Source organism: Diaphorina citri, unplaced genomic scaffold, assembly GCF_000475195.1.
Source record: "Diaphorina citri unplaced genomic scaffold, Diaci psyllid genome assembly version 1.1 scaffold1620, whole genome shotgun sequence".
Classification (NCBI taxonomy): domain Eukaryota; kingdom Metazoa; phylum Arthropoda; class Insecta; order Hemiptera; family Psyllidae; genus Diaphorina; species Diaphorina citri.
The window spans coordinates 1-14,941 of NW_007379046.1; the positions used below are offsets into that span (position 1 = coordinate 1).

Below are 14,941 nucleotides of genomic sequence, written 5' to 3' on the forward strand. Positions count from 1 at the left end.
CTCTATGTTTTCGTTTTGAATTACAATTGGCGGGAAAGGGGAAACGTTATCAGGTGATTGTTATTTTGTTAATTAAAAATAATGAGATCAAGGTACCAGCTCGTTATCATTTCCTAATTGAAATATTTATTATTCATAGGTGTAATTAATTTTATTATCTAGTTTCCAATTTCTTTGCCATTCCAAGTTGTGTGAATTTGTTTACCATATTTGGCAAGTAGACGATCAGCTAGAATTTTACAAGACGAAAATCCACTGTGCAAAGTTTAAATAAACTTTCAGAATAAAATTGGGCGCTATCTAAATATTCCAAATAAGTTGAATTGTTGAGAAACAATGTTTTAATAAAAAAAAGCTGGTAGGTAAGTGAACTTATTATTATTAAATTTCTTCTCGTATTTTTCCCTGGTAAAGTGGTAAAGTTGTTAGAAAAAATTGGCAAGGAATTCAATACCTACTCAAGGGTAATGAATTTTCTGAAATTCCCGTGTTATTGATATTTTAGAGGTTATGTTTACATTTTGATAACAGCTGACTGTGCTGCTCTATGTTTTCGTTTTGAATTACAGCTGGTAGGTAAGTGAACTTATTATTATTAAATTTCTTCTCGTATTTTTCCCTGGTAAAGTTGTTGGAAAAAATTGGCAAGGAATTTAATACCTACTCAAGGGTAATGAATTTTCTCAAATTCCCGTGTTATTGATATTTTAGAGGTTATGTTTACATTTTGTTAACAGCTGACTGTGCTGCTCTATGTTTTCGTTTTGAATTACAATTGGCGGGAAAGGGGAAACGTTATCAGGTGATTGTTATTTTGTTAATTTTTTAATGAGATCAAGGTACCAGCTCGTTATCATTTCCTAATTGAAATATTTATTATTCATAGGTGTAATTAATTTTATTATCTAGAATTATATTTATTATGTAACATTTTAGAAATATTTTATAAATAATCCTTTTTAATAAGTTGATAACTGATAAAACGCGTGTTTTATTTATTATTAGTATCAATTAATCAATTTATCAAGCTCCCAAAATTAGTCGTACGATGTTTATTATTTGTTCAGTTATGTAATTTTTTGCCAAGCTGGGGGTCAAGCCTGTTACACACATTATGGATATATCATTTTAGAAATATTTTATGAATAATCCTTTTTAATAAGTTGATAACTGATAAAACTCGTGTTTTATTTATTGTTAGTATCAATTTATCAAGGTCCCAAAATTAGTCGTACGATGTTTATTATTTGTTCAGTTATGTAATTTTTTGCCAAGCTGGGGGTCAAGCCTGTTACACACATTATGATTTTCTTTTAAAGGTGTGTCCAAACATATTCGGCTGAAACCGTACACTGCTTCGACAACATAGATTCACCTCGTCAATGTAAATCAAAAGGTGGATTAGATGGGTTTACCCCCTGAGTGGAGCGTTATATTCAATGGGAAACAACGGAACCATTCAGACTGTATTCACCGCTTAAAAACGTGAAAAACACCGTTTTTTTTTTTTTTTTTTTAATGTAACTACTACCTGTTACACATACCTATTATGATTTTCTTATAAAGGTGTGTCCATATTCGACTGAAACCGTACACTGCTTCGACAACATAGATTCACCTCGTCAATCGGCGGCGTCGACTATGTGAGGAGAGAGCTATAATATGTAAATCAAAAGGTGGATTAGGTGGGTTTACCCCCTGAGTGGAGCGTTATATTCAATGGGAACCATTCACACTGTATTCACCGCTTAAAAACGTGAAAAACACCCTTTATTCCTTTAATATAACTTGAAAAAACACCGTTTATTCTTTTAATGTAACTATACTACCTACTTAAATGCTTCACTTGAGGTAGCTATATTTCTGTGTTATTTGCTGTTTCTTTTCTAGACGTGCTATGAAGTTCGTGTTGTAACTTGTACTTGTAACCTAATTGAATTATTCATGAAACAGGTTTCATGTGCCATTCTAAGACGTTACTTTTTACTACCGGAGTCAAATTTTACGGTTTCACTCTACTTTTATTACTATTTAAGTATTTACCTATCTAGAGAAATGTCCAAAAGAACTCTTAAGCCCTAAAAAAAAAAGTAATATAAAGGTGTGTCCAAACATATTCGGCTGAAACCGTACACTGCTTCGACAACATAGATTCACCTCGCCAATCGGCGGCGTCGACTATGTGAGGAGAGAGCTATAATATGTAAATCAAAAGGTGGATTAGGTGGGTTTACCCCCTAAGTGGAGCGTTATATTCAATGGGAACCATTCACACTGTATTCACCGCTTAAAAACGTGAAAAACACCGTTTATTCTTTTAATGTAACTACTACCTACTTAAATGCTTCACTTGAGGTAGCTATATTTCTGTGTTATTTGCTGTTTCTTTTCTAGACGTGCTATGAAGTTCGTGTTGTAACTTGTAACCTAATTGAATTATTCATGAAACAGGTTTCATGTGCCATTTTAAGACATTATTTTTACTTTCCTTTTTAGTTTTTACTACCGGAGTCAAATTTTACGGTTTCACGCTACTTTTATTACTATTTAAGTATTTACCTACCCAGAGAAATGTCCAAAATAACTCTTAAAACCTAAAAAAAAAAAGTAATTCGGTAATTTGCATCCATTTTCTGTCTAATAAAAATTCAGGAAAAAAGGGAGTTGGAATTACCTGCTCTTATTTGTACAGCCTCTTAAATAAACAGGGTTATCCAAAAGTTTGTTTTTATTTATTTCAATTTATTATGGTGCGTCAACACAAAATTAAATGTTATATACTTACACCCAAAAGTTTGTAAATCCTTGAATAACTTCTGAATGACTAACGAGGAAGGCTTGGAAAAACTCGTTACTCATGGAATTACCAAGTATTTAACTGTTTATCATTCAAAATTCGAATAATCACCACTTCTGAGGTACTACGTGTAAAAATCGGTCTACTAATGTCCTAATATCCACGATTTCTGAGAACTCGGACTTATCACACTTACTACAGTTATTAGTAGGCTTGCCAAAGGTCCCGAATTGGCCGGGACAGTCCCGAATTTCAGGGGGTGTCCCGGCGTCCCGTTCAGTTTTTCATTTTGGGGCGTTTTGTCCCGAATTTTCGTTTTATGTTCGCGGATTTCGCGATTCTGTTCGCGGATTTCGCGATTTTGTTCGCGGATTTTGCGATTATGTTCGCGGATTTCGTGATTATGTTCGCGGATTTCGTGATTATGTTCGCGGATTTGGCGATTTTGTTCGCGGATTTGGCGATTATGTTCGCGGGTTTCGCGATTATGTTCGCGGATTTGGCGATTATGTTCGCGGATTTCGCGATTATGTTCGCGGATTTCGCGATTATGGTCGCGGATTTGGCGATTCCGAATCGACATTTTGGATATTTGGCAAGCCTAGTTATTAGTTATTACATACCCAAAATCGATCTACTTTAATTTTACATGTTTGTTCTCTTTTGTTTCAGGTGTCCAGATAGCTTACATTGCCATTATTGGAACCCAAGTGTTTATGATCATATTGAGTATTGTGTTACTCATGGGCGTTTTAAAGGTAAGTTACCTGCAGAGACCGTCAAATATGGCAATTATTTTGCCAAAAAAAAAAAAAAAAAAAAAAAAAAAAAAATGGCTCTAAGAAGGGTGAAATATGGCGTATTGGCATACTGTAGGTAATGCTTATGCATTTGGCGGTAGGTAACCTATCTAGTAGCAGGTGATCAATATGTGAGGTGAAATTGACAGTACGAGTATACTTCTTGTGTAAACCAGTTATTTTATCCAATTATCACCAATTATCCATCTACTCGATCAAGTAGATGGATAATTGGTGATAATACTCGAGTAAAGGTCGACAACTAATAGCCATAGAGGGGGTAAATTGATGGGGACCTGTCTGATTAGTTTAGTTTCTTTTTTTCCGCCTATGAACTATAATTACCTGTATCTAAGTTCCTGCCTGACGATGCGCGATGGGTTTTCCTAAGAATTTCGTCTCGTTTTTTCCCTGTTGAATAATATCGAGATGTGTTGATTAGGTTTAGGTTGTCTTTGCTTGCTATTATTTGATTTAGATGCCAGTTCTACTCGTATTTCTTTTTGGTTAATTATGTCTCCATTGCTTCTTTGGTCTTCCTTCACTTTGCTTACTTCGTATGCAGGTAATTCTCTACTGGTCTTCCCACAGTAATTATGTATTTATATATAATCAAGTACCTACCTACTTTGCTAATATAGTCATGTTCCTTTTGTCCTTATCATTTACTGCCTGCAAATCACAATTTCATTTATTTTCTACAAGTTTATTGTTCATGAACGCTGTGCTTATCACACGTGTACCATGTACCTAATAGGTAGGTACCTACAAGTATACTTATGTATAGTTAGCGTATTTAGTACAGCTAAATACATTAATAGGTAAGACCTAACGACCCAAGATTTACGAGATAGTAGGCACGAACAGCGAACGTGAGTGTATGGTACCCACGTTACCTACTTTATCAAGGTAGATACTACCTACTATCTCTGGAGCAAGATTTTTTCCCCCCAACTTGAAAATGTGTAAAGATACGACCAATGCTCGACACTTGTCTTCTTTCTTGTTACCTTTTTCCCTTTTTTTCGTGTGATACAGGTACCTATAGTGTGTCCAGATCAATGTGACAGCAAAAAAATAGCCATTGTTGCCAAACATGTCACATGTGCAATGGTAGAGAATCTCTAAAAGGGGAAGCTATATTGCACAGTGCTTCCTCCGACAGTGAAACAAAGTCAGGCTGGGCGATATCCACCTTGCCTGAGCTACCTCTGCATTTTAGAAGAGAGAGTTTATCAAAAATAGACCTTTTCCTGAATTGCAACAAGGATTTCCAGCAATCTGATTGGTTCCTTCATTTTGGGTTGATGACTCATTGCTGTCACATTGATCTAGATGAACTATAGGTATGTGATATAGGTACTGGGGTTGTGATGTAGATACTTGGGTGTAGTTTGGGTGTTTGGGATAGTATGGAATGTTGAGGTTAAAGGCAGGGATGGCGCGGTGCAGTGGTGTTTGTGCGTCCTCAAGCGTGTCACTTCCAGGTTTGCCCTAAATTGTCTCTGCATTTTAGAAGAGAGAGTTTATCAAAAATAGACCCTTTCCTGAATTGCAACAAGGATTTCCTGCAATCTGATTGGTTCCTTCATTTTGGGTTGATGACTCATTGCTGTCACATTGATCTGGATGAACTATATAGATACTTAGGTATGTGATATAGGTACTTGGGTTGTGATGTAGATACCTAGGTGTAGTTTGGGTGTTTGTGATAGTATGGAACGTTGAGGTTAAAGGTAGGGATGGCGCGGTGCAGTGGTGTTTGTGCGTCCTCAAGCGTGTCACTTCCAGGTTTGCCCTAAATTGTATTCTTCCCCTGCCCTAACCTCAGTGGTGTATACTGTATAGCAGTATAGCACTTTGAGTGCACCAGTTAACGACCAAACACCAAACAGACCGATATTTCTAGATGGGTGACTGACACATCACGTGCTTTTTGCTGTTTCGGTTTTTATTGTGGATGAACCTAAGCAATCAAAAGACTGGATGTTATGAAGGAGGAGGAGGAGGAGGAGGAGAGAGAGAGAGAGAGAGAGACTGAATCTATGCTATACACTTACTTATACACATTTAAATACATAGATATCTGTACTCAGATAGGAATCCTAGGTATGTACTATGTACGTTATGGAACAAGCTAATTTATTTTATAATAATAAAAAAAACCCAGTTTCTATGGTTAGACAATGTTTTACTCATAAAAAGCAAGCTAAGAGAACTTTTCTTGTTAACAGTAATAAAATTGTTCATACCCATTCATACATATGTATTTATACACGCTTTGTTCTATTAAATTTTCTCGTACAATGTTGGTGCACTGTAAAACTATTCTCAAGTTTGTTGTATTTATACCAAGTGACCCATTTTTCCAACTCTCACCCTGTCTGAACAGAGATTTATTCCAAACGTTTTTCATTCACTTGTAAAAAAAAGAAGAAGAAAAATATATAGCGAGATTATTTACACAGCATTCTGTTTGCTTCCTGAAGAGATTTTGCTGAAATAGGTAGCATGTCATTGAAAATAAATTTACACCTGACAGCATTTTCATAGAAGATGTCTTCGTTGTCACGTCATGTTAACGTGCCTTCCATACCCGTCTTGTAATTTTATAGCCTGTTTTTTCTAACTTGGAAACGTGCTCTTTAAAAAAAAGTATAGTATTAATCTAATTGAAAATAAATATTGCTAGAGTTATAGGAAATACCTAGGTAAAAGTGTTTTCGATTTGCCTATAACTTTGAGACTTATACAACTACATGGAATTAATTATCTATTCAATTACTCCTATTAGCTATTAGTCCTATTTTATGATTGAAAATTTCCGATTAAAAGTGATTCTCTGATTATGCAGGGCCCCATAAATCTCAACATTAATATATTTGAAAAAATAAACCAGATGTCCAGATGAAATATTGCAATATGTCCTTGATATGAGACGATACCTTGCTTCTTTTTAATCACCTTATGTTTCACTTTAATGACTGACAACATTTTAATCAATATTCTACTCTTCAACATTAAGTCTGATGAAGAAATATGACTGCGTTAGTTATTAAAATGACTTTCTAGTACAACATTGCATACCTGTTTGAAAAAAAAAAAAACAGATGTCCAGATGAAATATTGCAATATGTCCTTGATATGTGACGATACCTTGCTTCATTTTAATCACCTTATGTTTCACTTTAATAACATTTTAATCAATATTCTACTCTTCAACATTAAGTCTGATGAAGAAATATGACTGCGTTAGTTATTAAAATAACTTTCTAGTACAACATTGCATACCGTTGCCATCGCTGTAATTATATTTTTTAATTGCTGTTAGGCCTCTACTGTGCTATATCTATCTTTTTCCTGAAAGCCTCTTCAAAGTTGTCGCCAAAGGAATCACATTTCATAATGCACGTGTAGAATGTTACATTATTATTAACGCTTGGAAATACAGTCGAACCTGCCTAATTGGGATCGCCATTTTGCCAGGTTTCCATGTAGACGGGTCCCAATCAGACATGTTCTACTGTATAAACGTTACGGCCAGGACCACAATCTGATTTTAAAACCTTTCAACTTAGTTTAACAGATTGGAATGATTGTGATTGGATGATGTTGAACTTTGGATTCTGGATTAAAATCAGAAATCAGTTTGACATAAACTGTCTTTAAGATCAGAGTGCAGTTCCGGCCATTGCAAGTAGATTTATTCAGTTTTTGAACAAAATACCTCGGTACAAAGCTAAATGGAAACGTTTTTATTTTCAACAGTTAAATTATATATCGCTTGGAAATACAGTCGAACCTGCCTAATTGGGAATCCATGGGATCGGCATTTTTTCCAGGTTCCCATGTAGACGGGTCCCAATCAGACATGTTCTACTGTATAAACGTTACGGCCAGGACCGCAATCTGATTTTAAAACCTTTCAACTTAGTTTAACAGATTGAAGTGATTGTGATTGGATGGTTTTGAACTTTGGATTCTGGATTAAAATCAGAAATCTGTTTGACATAAACTGTCTTTAAGATCAGAGTGCAGTTCCGGACATTGCAAGTAGATTTATTCAGTTTTTGAACAAAATACCTCGGTACAAAGCTAAATGGAAACGTTTTTATTTTCAACAGTTAAATTATTATAAAAAGTGGAATTTAGTTGTACCATTATATTAAACAAAATACTGAAAATAATACTATCTAATAATTATTTTCAGTAAAATGCTTAGGGATATGAAATTCATTGCATCGACAATCTCTTTGATATTATGTTTCAATTTTTATTTTTAAAGGTTTCAACTTTGACAATGGATGGAACGTAAAACACGGATAGAATGAAGACCAATAATTGGTATTTATTGAAGTTCTCGTTAGTTGGCTGAAGTGAAATAAAATACACAATAATGAAAATTCTTACCTGTTTGACCCGATCCTTGTGTTGTGAAAACAATTACGGTGCCATCAAAGAGTTACTACAAAGTGCAACACAATCGAAAAGTTTCTTCAAACCGATCCTTGTGTTGTGAAAACAATTACGGTGCCATCAAAGAGTTACTACAAAGTGCAACACAATCGAAAAGTTTCTTCAAATCATTGAGAAAATGTTCAACTTCAAGTACTTCTGATAGTTCTTTGCCTAGCAAGCAATACTATGAAAAATTATCGAATAATGAAATTCAAGAAGACAAACATCAGGAGCAAATAGTGAAGCAATTGGATAATGTTTATGTTAGTATTAAAAATTATGCACCACAATCAAAAAGTATGTTCAGTTTCTTTCAAGATAAAGTCAAACAACCGAAAGGTTTGTACATTTATGGCGCAGTCGGTGGCGGTAAGACAATGCTCATGGATATCTTCTATGAATCCTGTGAGACTAAACAGAAGCAACGTGTTCATTTCAATAAATTCATGCTCGATGTTCATGCCAAGATTCACGAAGTGAAGAAGATCCTAGCGCGAGATAAAGCCAAGTCTTATGATCCTGGTGTACCTAATAGGTAGGTACCTACAAGTATATTTATGTATAGTTAGTGTATTTAGTACAGCTAAATACATTAATAGGTAAGACCTACCAATCCAAGATTTACGAGATAGTAGGCACGAACAGCAAACGTGAGTGTATGGTACCCACGTTACCTACTTTATCAAGGTAGATACTACTATCTATGGAGCAAGATTTTTTCCCCCAACTTGAAAATGTGTAAAGATAGGTACGAATGTTGAGGTTAAAGGCAGGGATGGCGCGGTGCAGTGGTGTTTGTGCGTCCTCAAGCGTGTCACTTCCAGGTTTGCCCTAAATTGTATTCTTCCCCTGCCCTAACCTCAGTGGTGTATACTGTATAGCAGTATAGCACTTTGAGTGCACCAGTTAACGACCAAACACCAAACAGACCGATATTTCTAGATGGGTGACTGACACGTCACGTACTTTTTGCTGTTTCGGTTTTTATTGTGGATGAACCTAAGCAATCAAAAGACTGGATGTTATGAAGGAGGAGGAGGAGAAAGAGAGAGAGAGAGAGAGAGAGAGAGAGAGAGAGAGAGAGAGAGAGAGAGAGAGAGAGAGAGAAGCCAAGTCTTATGATCCTATTCCACCTGTTGCCAATGACATTATTAGTAAAACCTGGCTCATCTGTTTCGACGAGTTTCAAGTGACAGACATTGCTGACGCTATGATATTGAAGCGACTGTTTACTGAACTGTTTCAGTTGGGTGTTGTAGTGGTTGCAACCAGTAACCGAGCGCCTGATGATCTCTATAAGAATGGATTACAAAGATCAAACTTTCTTCCCTTCATAGATGTACTTAAAACATACTGTGATGTCGCTAGTCTAAATTCCAATATCGACTACAGGTCGCTCAAAGCGAATGCAGAAGAGTCAAGCACAAAAACCTATTTTGTTAAAAATTTCGCCAATGAAAAGAAGTTGCACGGCATATTCAAACTGTTGTGTTCTCAGGAGAATGATATTGTACGACCTCGTGTCATTACTATCATGGGTAGGAATGTGACATTCAACAAGACATGTGGTCAAATCCTTGAGGCAACGTTTGATGAGTTGTGTTCACGAGATTTAGGTTCCAGTGACTATTTACATATCTGTCAGATATTTCATACGGTTATTATTCGTAATGTTCCTCAGCTCAACATCAAGTTGCGTTCCCAGTCGCGTCGGTTTATCACTCTCATTGATGCTCTGTATGATAACAACATCCGTCTTGTGATATCTAGCGATGTTCCTCTCAACAAACTATTCTCCAATGAAGCCGTTATAGATACACACAGTGATGAACATAGGATGCTGATGGATGATCTAAATATCAAAGCAAATGATGGTACTGACGCTAATCTGAAATCAAATATCTTCACTGTAGGTACTTCTTGTGTAAACCTGTAAACCAGTTGTTTTATCCAACTATCACCAATTATCCATCTACTCGATCAAGTAGATGGATATTTGGTGATAATACTTGAGTAAAGGTCGACAACTAATAGCCATAGGGGGTAAATTGATGGGAACCTGTCTGATTAGTTTAGATATTTTTTCCGCCTATGAACTATAATTACCTGTATCTAAGTTCCTGCCTGACGATGCGCGATGGGTTTTCCTAAGAATTTCGTCTCGTTTTTTCTGTGTTGAATAATATCGAGATGTGTTAATTAGGTTTAGGTTGTCTTTGCTTACTATTATTTGATTTAGATGCCAGTTCTACTCGTTTTTCTTTTTGGTTAATTATGTCTCCATTGCTTCTTTGGTCTTCCTTCACTTTGCTTACTTCGTATGCAGGTAATTCTCTACTGGTCTTTTTCCATTGGATCCAATTTCATTTTGTAGTCAGTTTATTTAGGCCTTCTAGATATACCTTTACCATCTTAGTCAATTTTCTAGGTCCATTTATTGATCTATGTATTTATAATGTTAGAAGATATGTTTCACTCTGAGTGAATACGTGAAAGTTCCTTATTGTAAACATGCCTGATTTCAGTGGTTGTACTTAAGTTTTTTAAAGACCAAATTTAATCTTCTTGTCATTCGTAAAACTAGTCCAATTTCCAGATTTCATAGACTGATTTGACATTGTAGTCTGTATTATGTTTAATAAATTTAACAATAGAAAAATTGTCAATGCCATAAATTAGGCACATGTGTACCTAGACAGGTGCACATAATAAATTAAAAAAAATTGCAATTCTTGCCAAAAACTTTTTATTCTTACCAGCAGAATTCCAAGAAGAATTGAAAATAGAAGAAAGTAGAACCTGATGAATTATGATTCAAAGGGAAAGTTTGCCCGGGAAATTCGCTCATTTTTTCAATACCAAACTAGGGTATACTTGAACTTCAGGAAATTAAAAAAAAAAGTTCACAATATCTATTATATCCGGGCGAAAAGTTTTCAAATTATCTGTGATGAAAAGTGTACGGTAAATATTGTAGAGGGTATAATACGGTAAATATAGGGCGAAATTAGACCAGTGGCGACTTACACATGTAATACTTCAGTTACCCATATCGGGGATCTTACTCTTACTTTTCGGAAATTAAAACGGATACCTAACCGGATTCAGCAGTCCAGGGTCAACACCGAAAGTTCAGGGTCTGTATCATCATTGAAATCAACAATAAAACAACGTGTAGAACTATATTAACCTAGGTACAATAGGTATTTACATTTTTGTGCTTTTACGTTTACCTTCTTACTAGAGCTTTTGTTGAATTGTTTGATCGTTAAATGTGCACTGAAAACCATAACAAGCTTCGCTGTTCATTTTTTAAATTAAACCATAACTGCGGGGGTTTTTTTCTTCACAATTATGTTTAAACTTCAAAATATATCTGCTTGTTATTTTCCATTACAGCTAGTACCTATAGGTAACCCTAGGTAGCTTTATACCTACTATGAAAAGAAGAATAATAATTGGGATCGTTCGAAATTTTCAACATCGGGAAATGGGTGGGAATATCCCTTTTAGGGTATCCTGAGTCCCAAAAAATTGACGTAAATGGTATCTAGTACCTATGGTACACATTTTTGTAGCTCCGTTTTTTGCTAGCTCCCAAAAGTGGGTAAATACCTATAGGTATCTACCTTTTAGGTCGGTCTACATAATAGGTACATATATTTGAAAATATCAAAGCTGTAGCAAAACAAATATAGGATAAGAAACATCAGAAACAAAAAGGAATGACATAAAAAGTAATTGAGAAAACGTGCTAAGGAAGTTACAAAAGCAATTATTAACATCAACAATAATAAAAAGTAGTAGATGTAGTCACAAAAATGGAGAACTGGAAGAAAGTTTCCTTTTTGGACAAAACAGTATCTATACCTACTTACCTAACAATCAACATTAAATCCCAGAAAAAAAAAAAATAATAGAAAGTAATAAATGAAACCATTCTACCAGTAGGTACCTATCTACCTACAATGAAACTGAAATAAGAAAAGATGGGATTTTGTAAATGAGTTTATTTTGATTATTGCTTGTAGAAGGGAAAAGTTTTCCTCATAACACTGAAATCCTGGTAAATTAGTTATATTTTGGTGTTGACCCTGGACCTACTTCAAGTATTATTATGTCTTTTTTCGTCCATCTGACCAGGATATATCACGAGATAGGCACAGAAAGTTGAATCTACAAAAAATATCGAATACTTTCATTGGTCATCTGTTACTATTAGCTTTGTTTTGTCGGTAAACATGTTTGTCTCTTCTTTTGTTGACTAGTTGTAGCCGATAAGCTACCTACAAATTGAAATCAATTTGAATTCAATTTTGGTTGTTTATCTATGAATCTATGTCATTTTAAAAATGTACTTAATTTGTTATTATTGTTACAAATAAAAAAAGCTCCGTGAAAAGCTTGGCTTTTGTTGCTCATTTTCAAGTAAGGTGACTTATTTTCCAGAGTTTTTCTCTAGAGGTTTGACAGAGGATAGAGGGAACTGTAACTGCTGTAAGATCTTATCATCCCTAAAGCGAAGAGAGAAGGAAGACAGGATAGGAGAAAGCCACATGTTCCAAGAACAAATCCTATCTGTTTGGGATAAAATCCGCCCCAGGCTGGAATCGAACCCGCGACCTAGCATTTACTAGGCAGACGCGCTAACCTCCAGGCTTTCTTTTGCTGGTAGAGAAGCCAAAGGAAAATGAAAAGAGGTAACATTATTCTTACCGTTTTTATTATTATTGGATACTAGGTATTTGTGTTTTTCTACTCCGACTCGAGTTTCGCCTATTTTATAGGCATCTTCATGGGAAACTGACTATTGGCTTGTTGTTGTTGTTGCTGCTGATAGTGACAATGGGGGTGGGGGTACTGTCACCTGATCATAAATCAGCTGGTTCCTTAGATACACTAGATGTCTAATATAAACCTAACAAATAAATGAAAAGAGGTAAGTTTATGCAAATTTGTAAGTACGTTCGAGTAAGTGAAGTAACATAGAAAAGCATACAAGCATCAAAATGTCATATGAATAGGAGGCAATAAACATGGAATAACAGTCCTGCGACAAGACAGACATAAAAGTCGGATATTAGAAATGGACAAAGAGAAGAAGAAAGATACGAGAAAAGAGGAGAGGAAAAAAAGAAGAAGAAATACAAGAGAAAAGGAACGAAGAAAGAGCAGGAAAACATTTATTTACAAGACATGATGAAGAAGTGCTAAAATGTGATATGATAAGAACCAGCCATGTCCTTGCGTAAGTACTCCTTGTCCTTCGAATATGGGACAAGATAAATCAAAAGGAGAAGACAGATAAGAAGAACAGGAAAAGAAGAAGGAGGAGGAGAAAAAGAAGGAGGAGGAGGATGAGGAGGAGAAGAAGAAGGAGGAGGAGGAGAAGAAGAAGGAAATGACGAAAATGAAGAATTAGGAAAGGAAGAGAGAAGAGCAGGAGGATGTTTATTGTTTAGAATGATTGCAACTGTCAAGTTCAGATGGAAGATTACCCGTGACGAAATGCGGATTCTGTCCCCTTCAAGGAAGATTCGATGCTGAAAAGACTGAATACACCAACAAAAAAAAGTTAGAAAAAATTAAGCTCTGCATAAGTTATCATTTTTCCAAAATGTCCATTACGGAAATTTAAATACATATAGGTAGGCTTGCCAAATATCCAAAATGTCGATTCGGGACGCGAATCCGCGAACATAATTGCCAAATCCTCTCTTCTTTTGTTGACTAGTTGTAGCTGAAAAGCTACCTACAAATTGAAATTAATTTGAATTCAATTTTGGTTGTTTATCTATGTCATTTTAAAAATGTACTTAATTTGTTATTATTGTTACAAATAAAAAAAGCTCCGTGAAAAGCTTGACTTTTGTTGCTCATTTTCAAGTAAGGTGACTTATTTTCCAGAGTTTTTCTCTAGAGGTTTGACAGAGGATAGAGGGAACTGTAACTGCTGTAAGATCTTATCATCCCTAAAGCGAAGAGAGAAGGAAGACAGGATAGGAGAAAGCCACATGTTCCAAGAACAAATCCTATCTGTTTGGGATAAAATCCGCCCCAGGCTGGAATCGAACCCGCGACCTAGCATTTACTAAGCAGACGCGCTAACCTCCAGGCTTTCTTTTGCTGGTAGAGAAGCCAAAGGAAAATGAAAATAGGTAAGTTTATGCAAATTTGTAAGTGAAGTAACATAGAAAAACATACAAGCATCAAAATGTCATATGAATAGGAGACAATAAACATGGAATAACAGTCCTGCGACAAGACAGACATAAAAGTCGGATATTAGAAATGGACAAAGAGAAGAAGAAAGATAAGAGAGGCAGACGCGCTAACCTCCAGGCTTTCTTTTGCTGGTAGAGAAGCCAAAGGAAAATGAAAAGAGGTAAGTTTATGTAAATTTGTAAGTGAAGTAACATAGAAAAACAAACAAGCATCAAAATGAAATGTCATACATATATGAATAGGAGGCAATAAACATGGAATAACAGTCCTGCGACAAGACAGACATAAAAGTCAAAGTCGGATATTAGAAATGGACAAAGACAAAAATAAAGATAAGAGAAAAGAGGAGAGGAAAAGAAGAAGAAGAAGAAGCACAAGAGAAAAGGAACGAGGAAAGAGCAGGAAAACATTTATTTACAAGACATGATGAAGAAGTGCTAAAATGTGGTATGATAAGAACCAGCCATGTCCTTGCGTAAGTACTCCTTGTCCTTCGAATATGGGACAAGATAAATCAAAAGGAGAAGACAGATAAGAAGAACAGGAAAAGAAGAAGAAGGAGGAGGAGGAGAAAAAGAAGGAGGAGGATGAGGAGGAGCAGGAGGAGGAGGAGGAGGAGGAGAAGAAGAAGAAGAAGAAGAAGAAGAAGAAGAAGAAGAAG

General features: G+C 35.5%; 1 protein-coding gene and 1 long non-coding RNA gene across 3 annotated transcripts; both read left to right on the forward strand.

Annotated features, from left to right (window-relative positions):
- The first annotated feature begins 168 nt into the window (after positions 1 to 168).
- Positions 169 to 10,099, forward strand: LOC103516624 (putative ATPase N2B). Of its 2 annotated transcripts, none has more exons than XM_026828963.1 (5): positions 169 to 362; positions 3,470 to 3,555; positions 7,883 to 7,896; positions 8,099 to 8,574; positions 9,180 to 10,099. In XM_026828963.1, exons 2-5 carry the CDS (start codon positions 3,514 to 3,516, stop codon positions 9,989 to 9,991), a joined length of 1,344 nt encoding a protein of 447 aa, XP_026684764.1. In that variant the 5' UTR covers positions 169 to 362; positions 3,470 to 3,513; the 3' UTR covers positions 9,992 to 10,099. The 2 variants fall into 2 exon arrangements, with proteins under 2 accessions (XP_026684764.1, XP_008479820.2); XM_008481598.2 differs by having other exon boundaries at positions 8,099 to 8,563; positions 9,169 to 10,099.
- Positions 4,770 to 5,925, forward strand: LOC113470481. The gene is made up of 2 exons (XR_003393519.1): positions 4,770 to 5,084; positions 5,389 to 5,925. It is a non-coding gene; the product is annotated as an uncharacterized LOC113470481 (long non-coding RNA).
- Positions 10,100 to 14,941: the final 4,842 nt, after the last annotated feature.

Bases quoted from the DNA above. Each gene is read 5' to 3' on its own strand.
- LOC103516624 (XM_026828963.1), top strand. From the start codon at position 3,514: ATGATCATATTGAGTATTGTGTTACTCATGGGCGTTTTAAAG. The intron at 8,575-9,179 runs CTGGTGTACCTA...AGTCTTATGATC, and splicing joins TAAAGCCAAGTCTTATGATC to CTATTCCACCTGTTGCCAAT.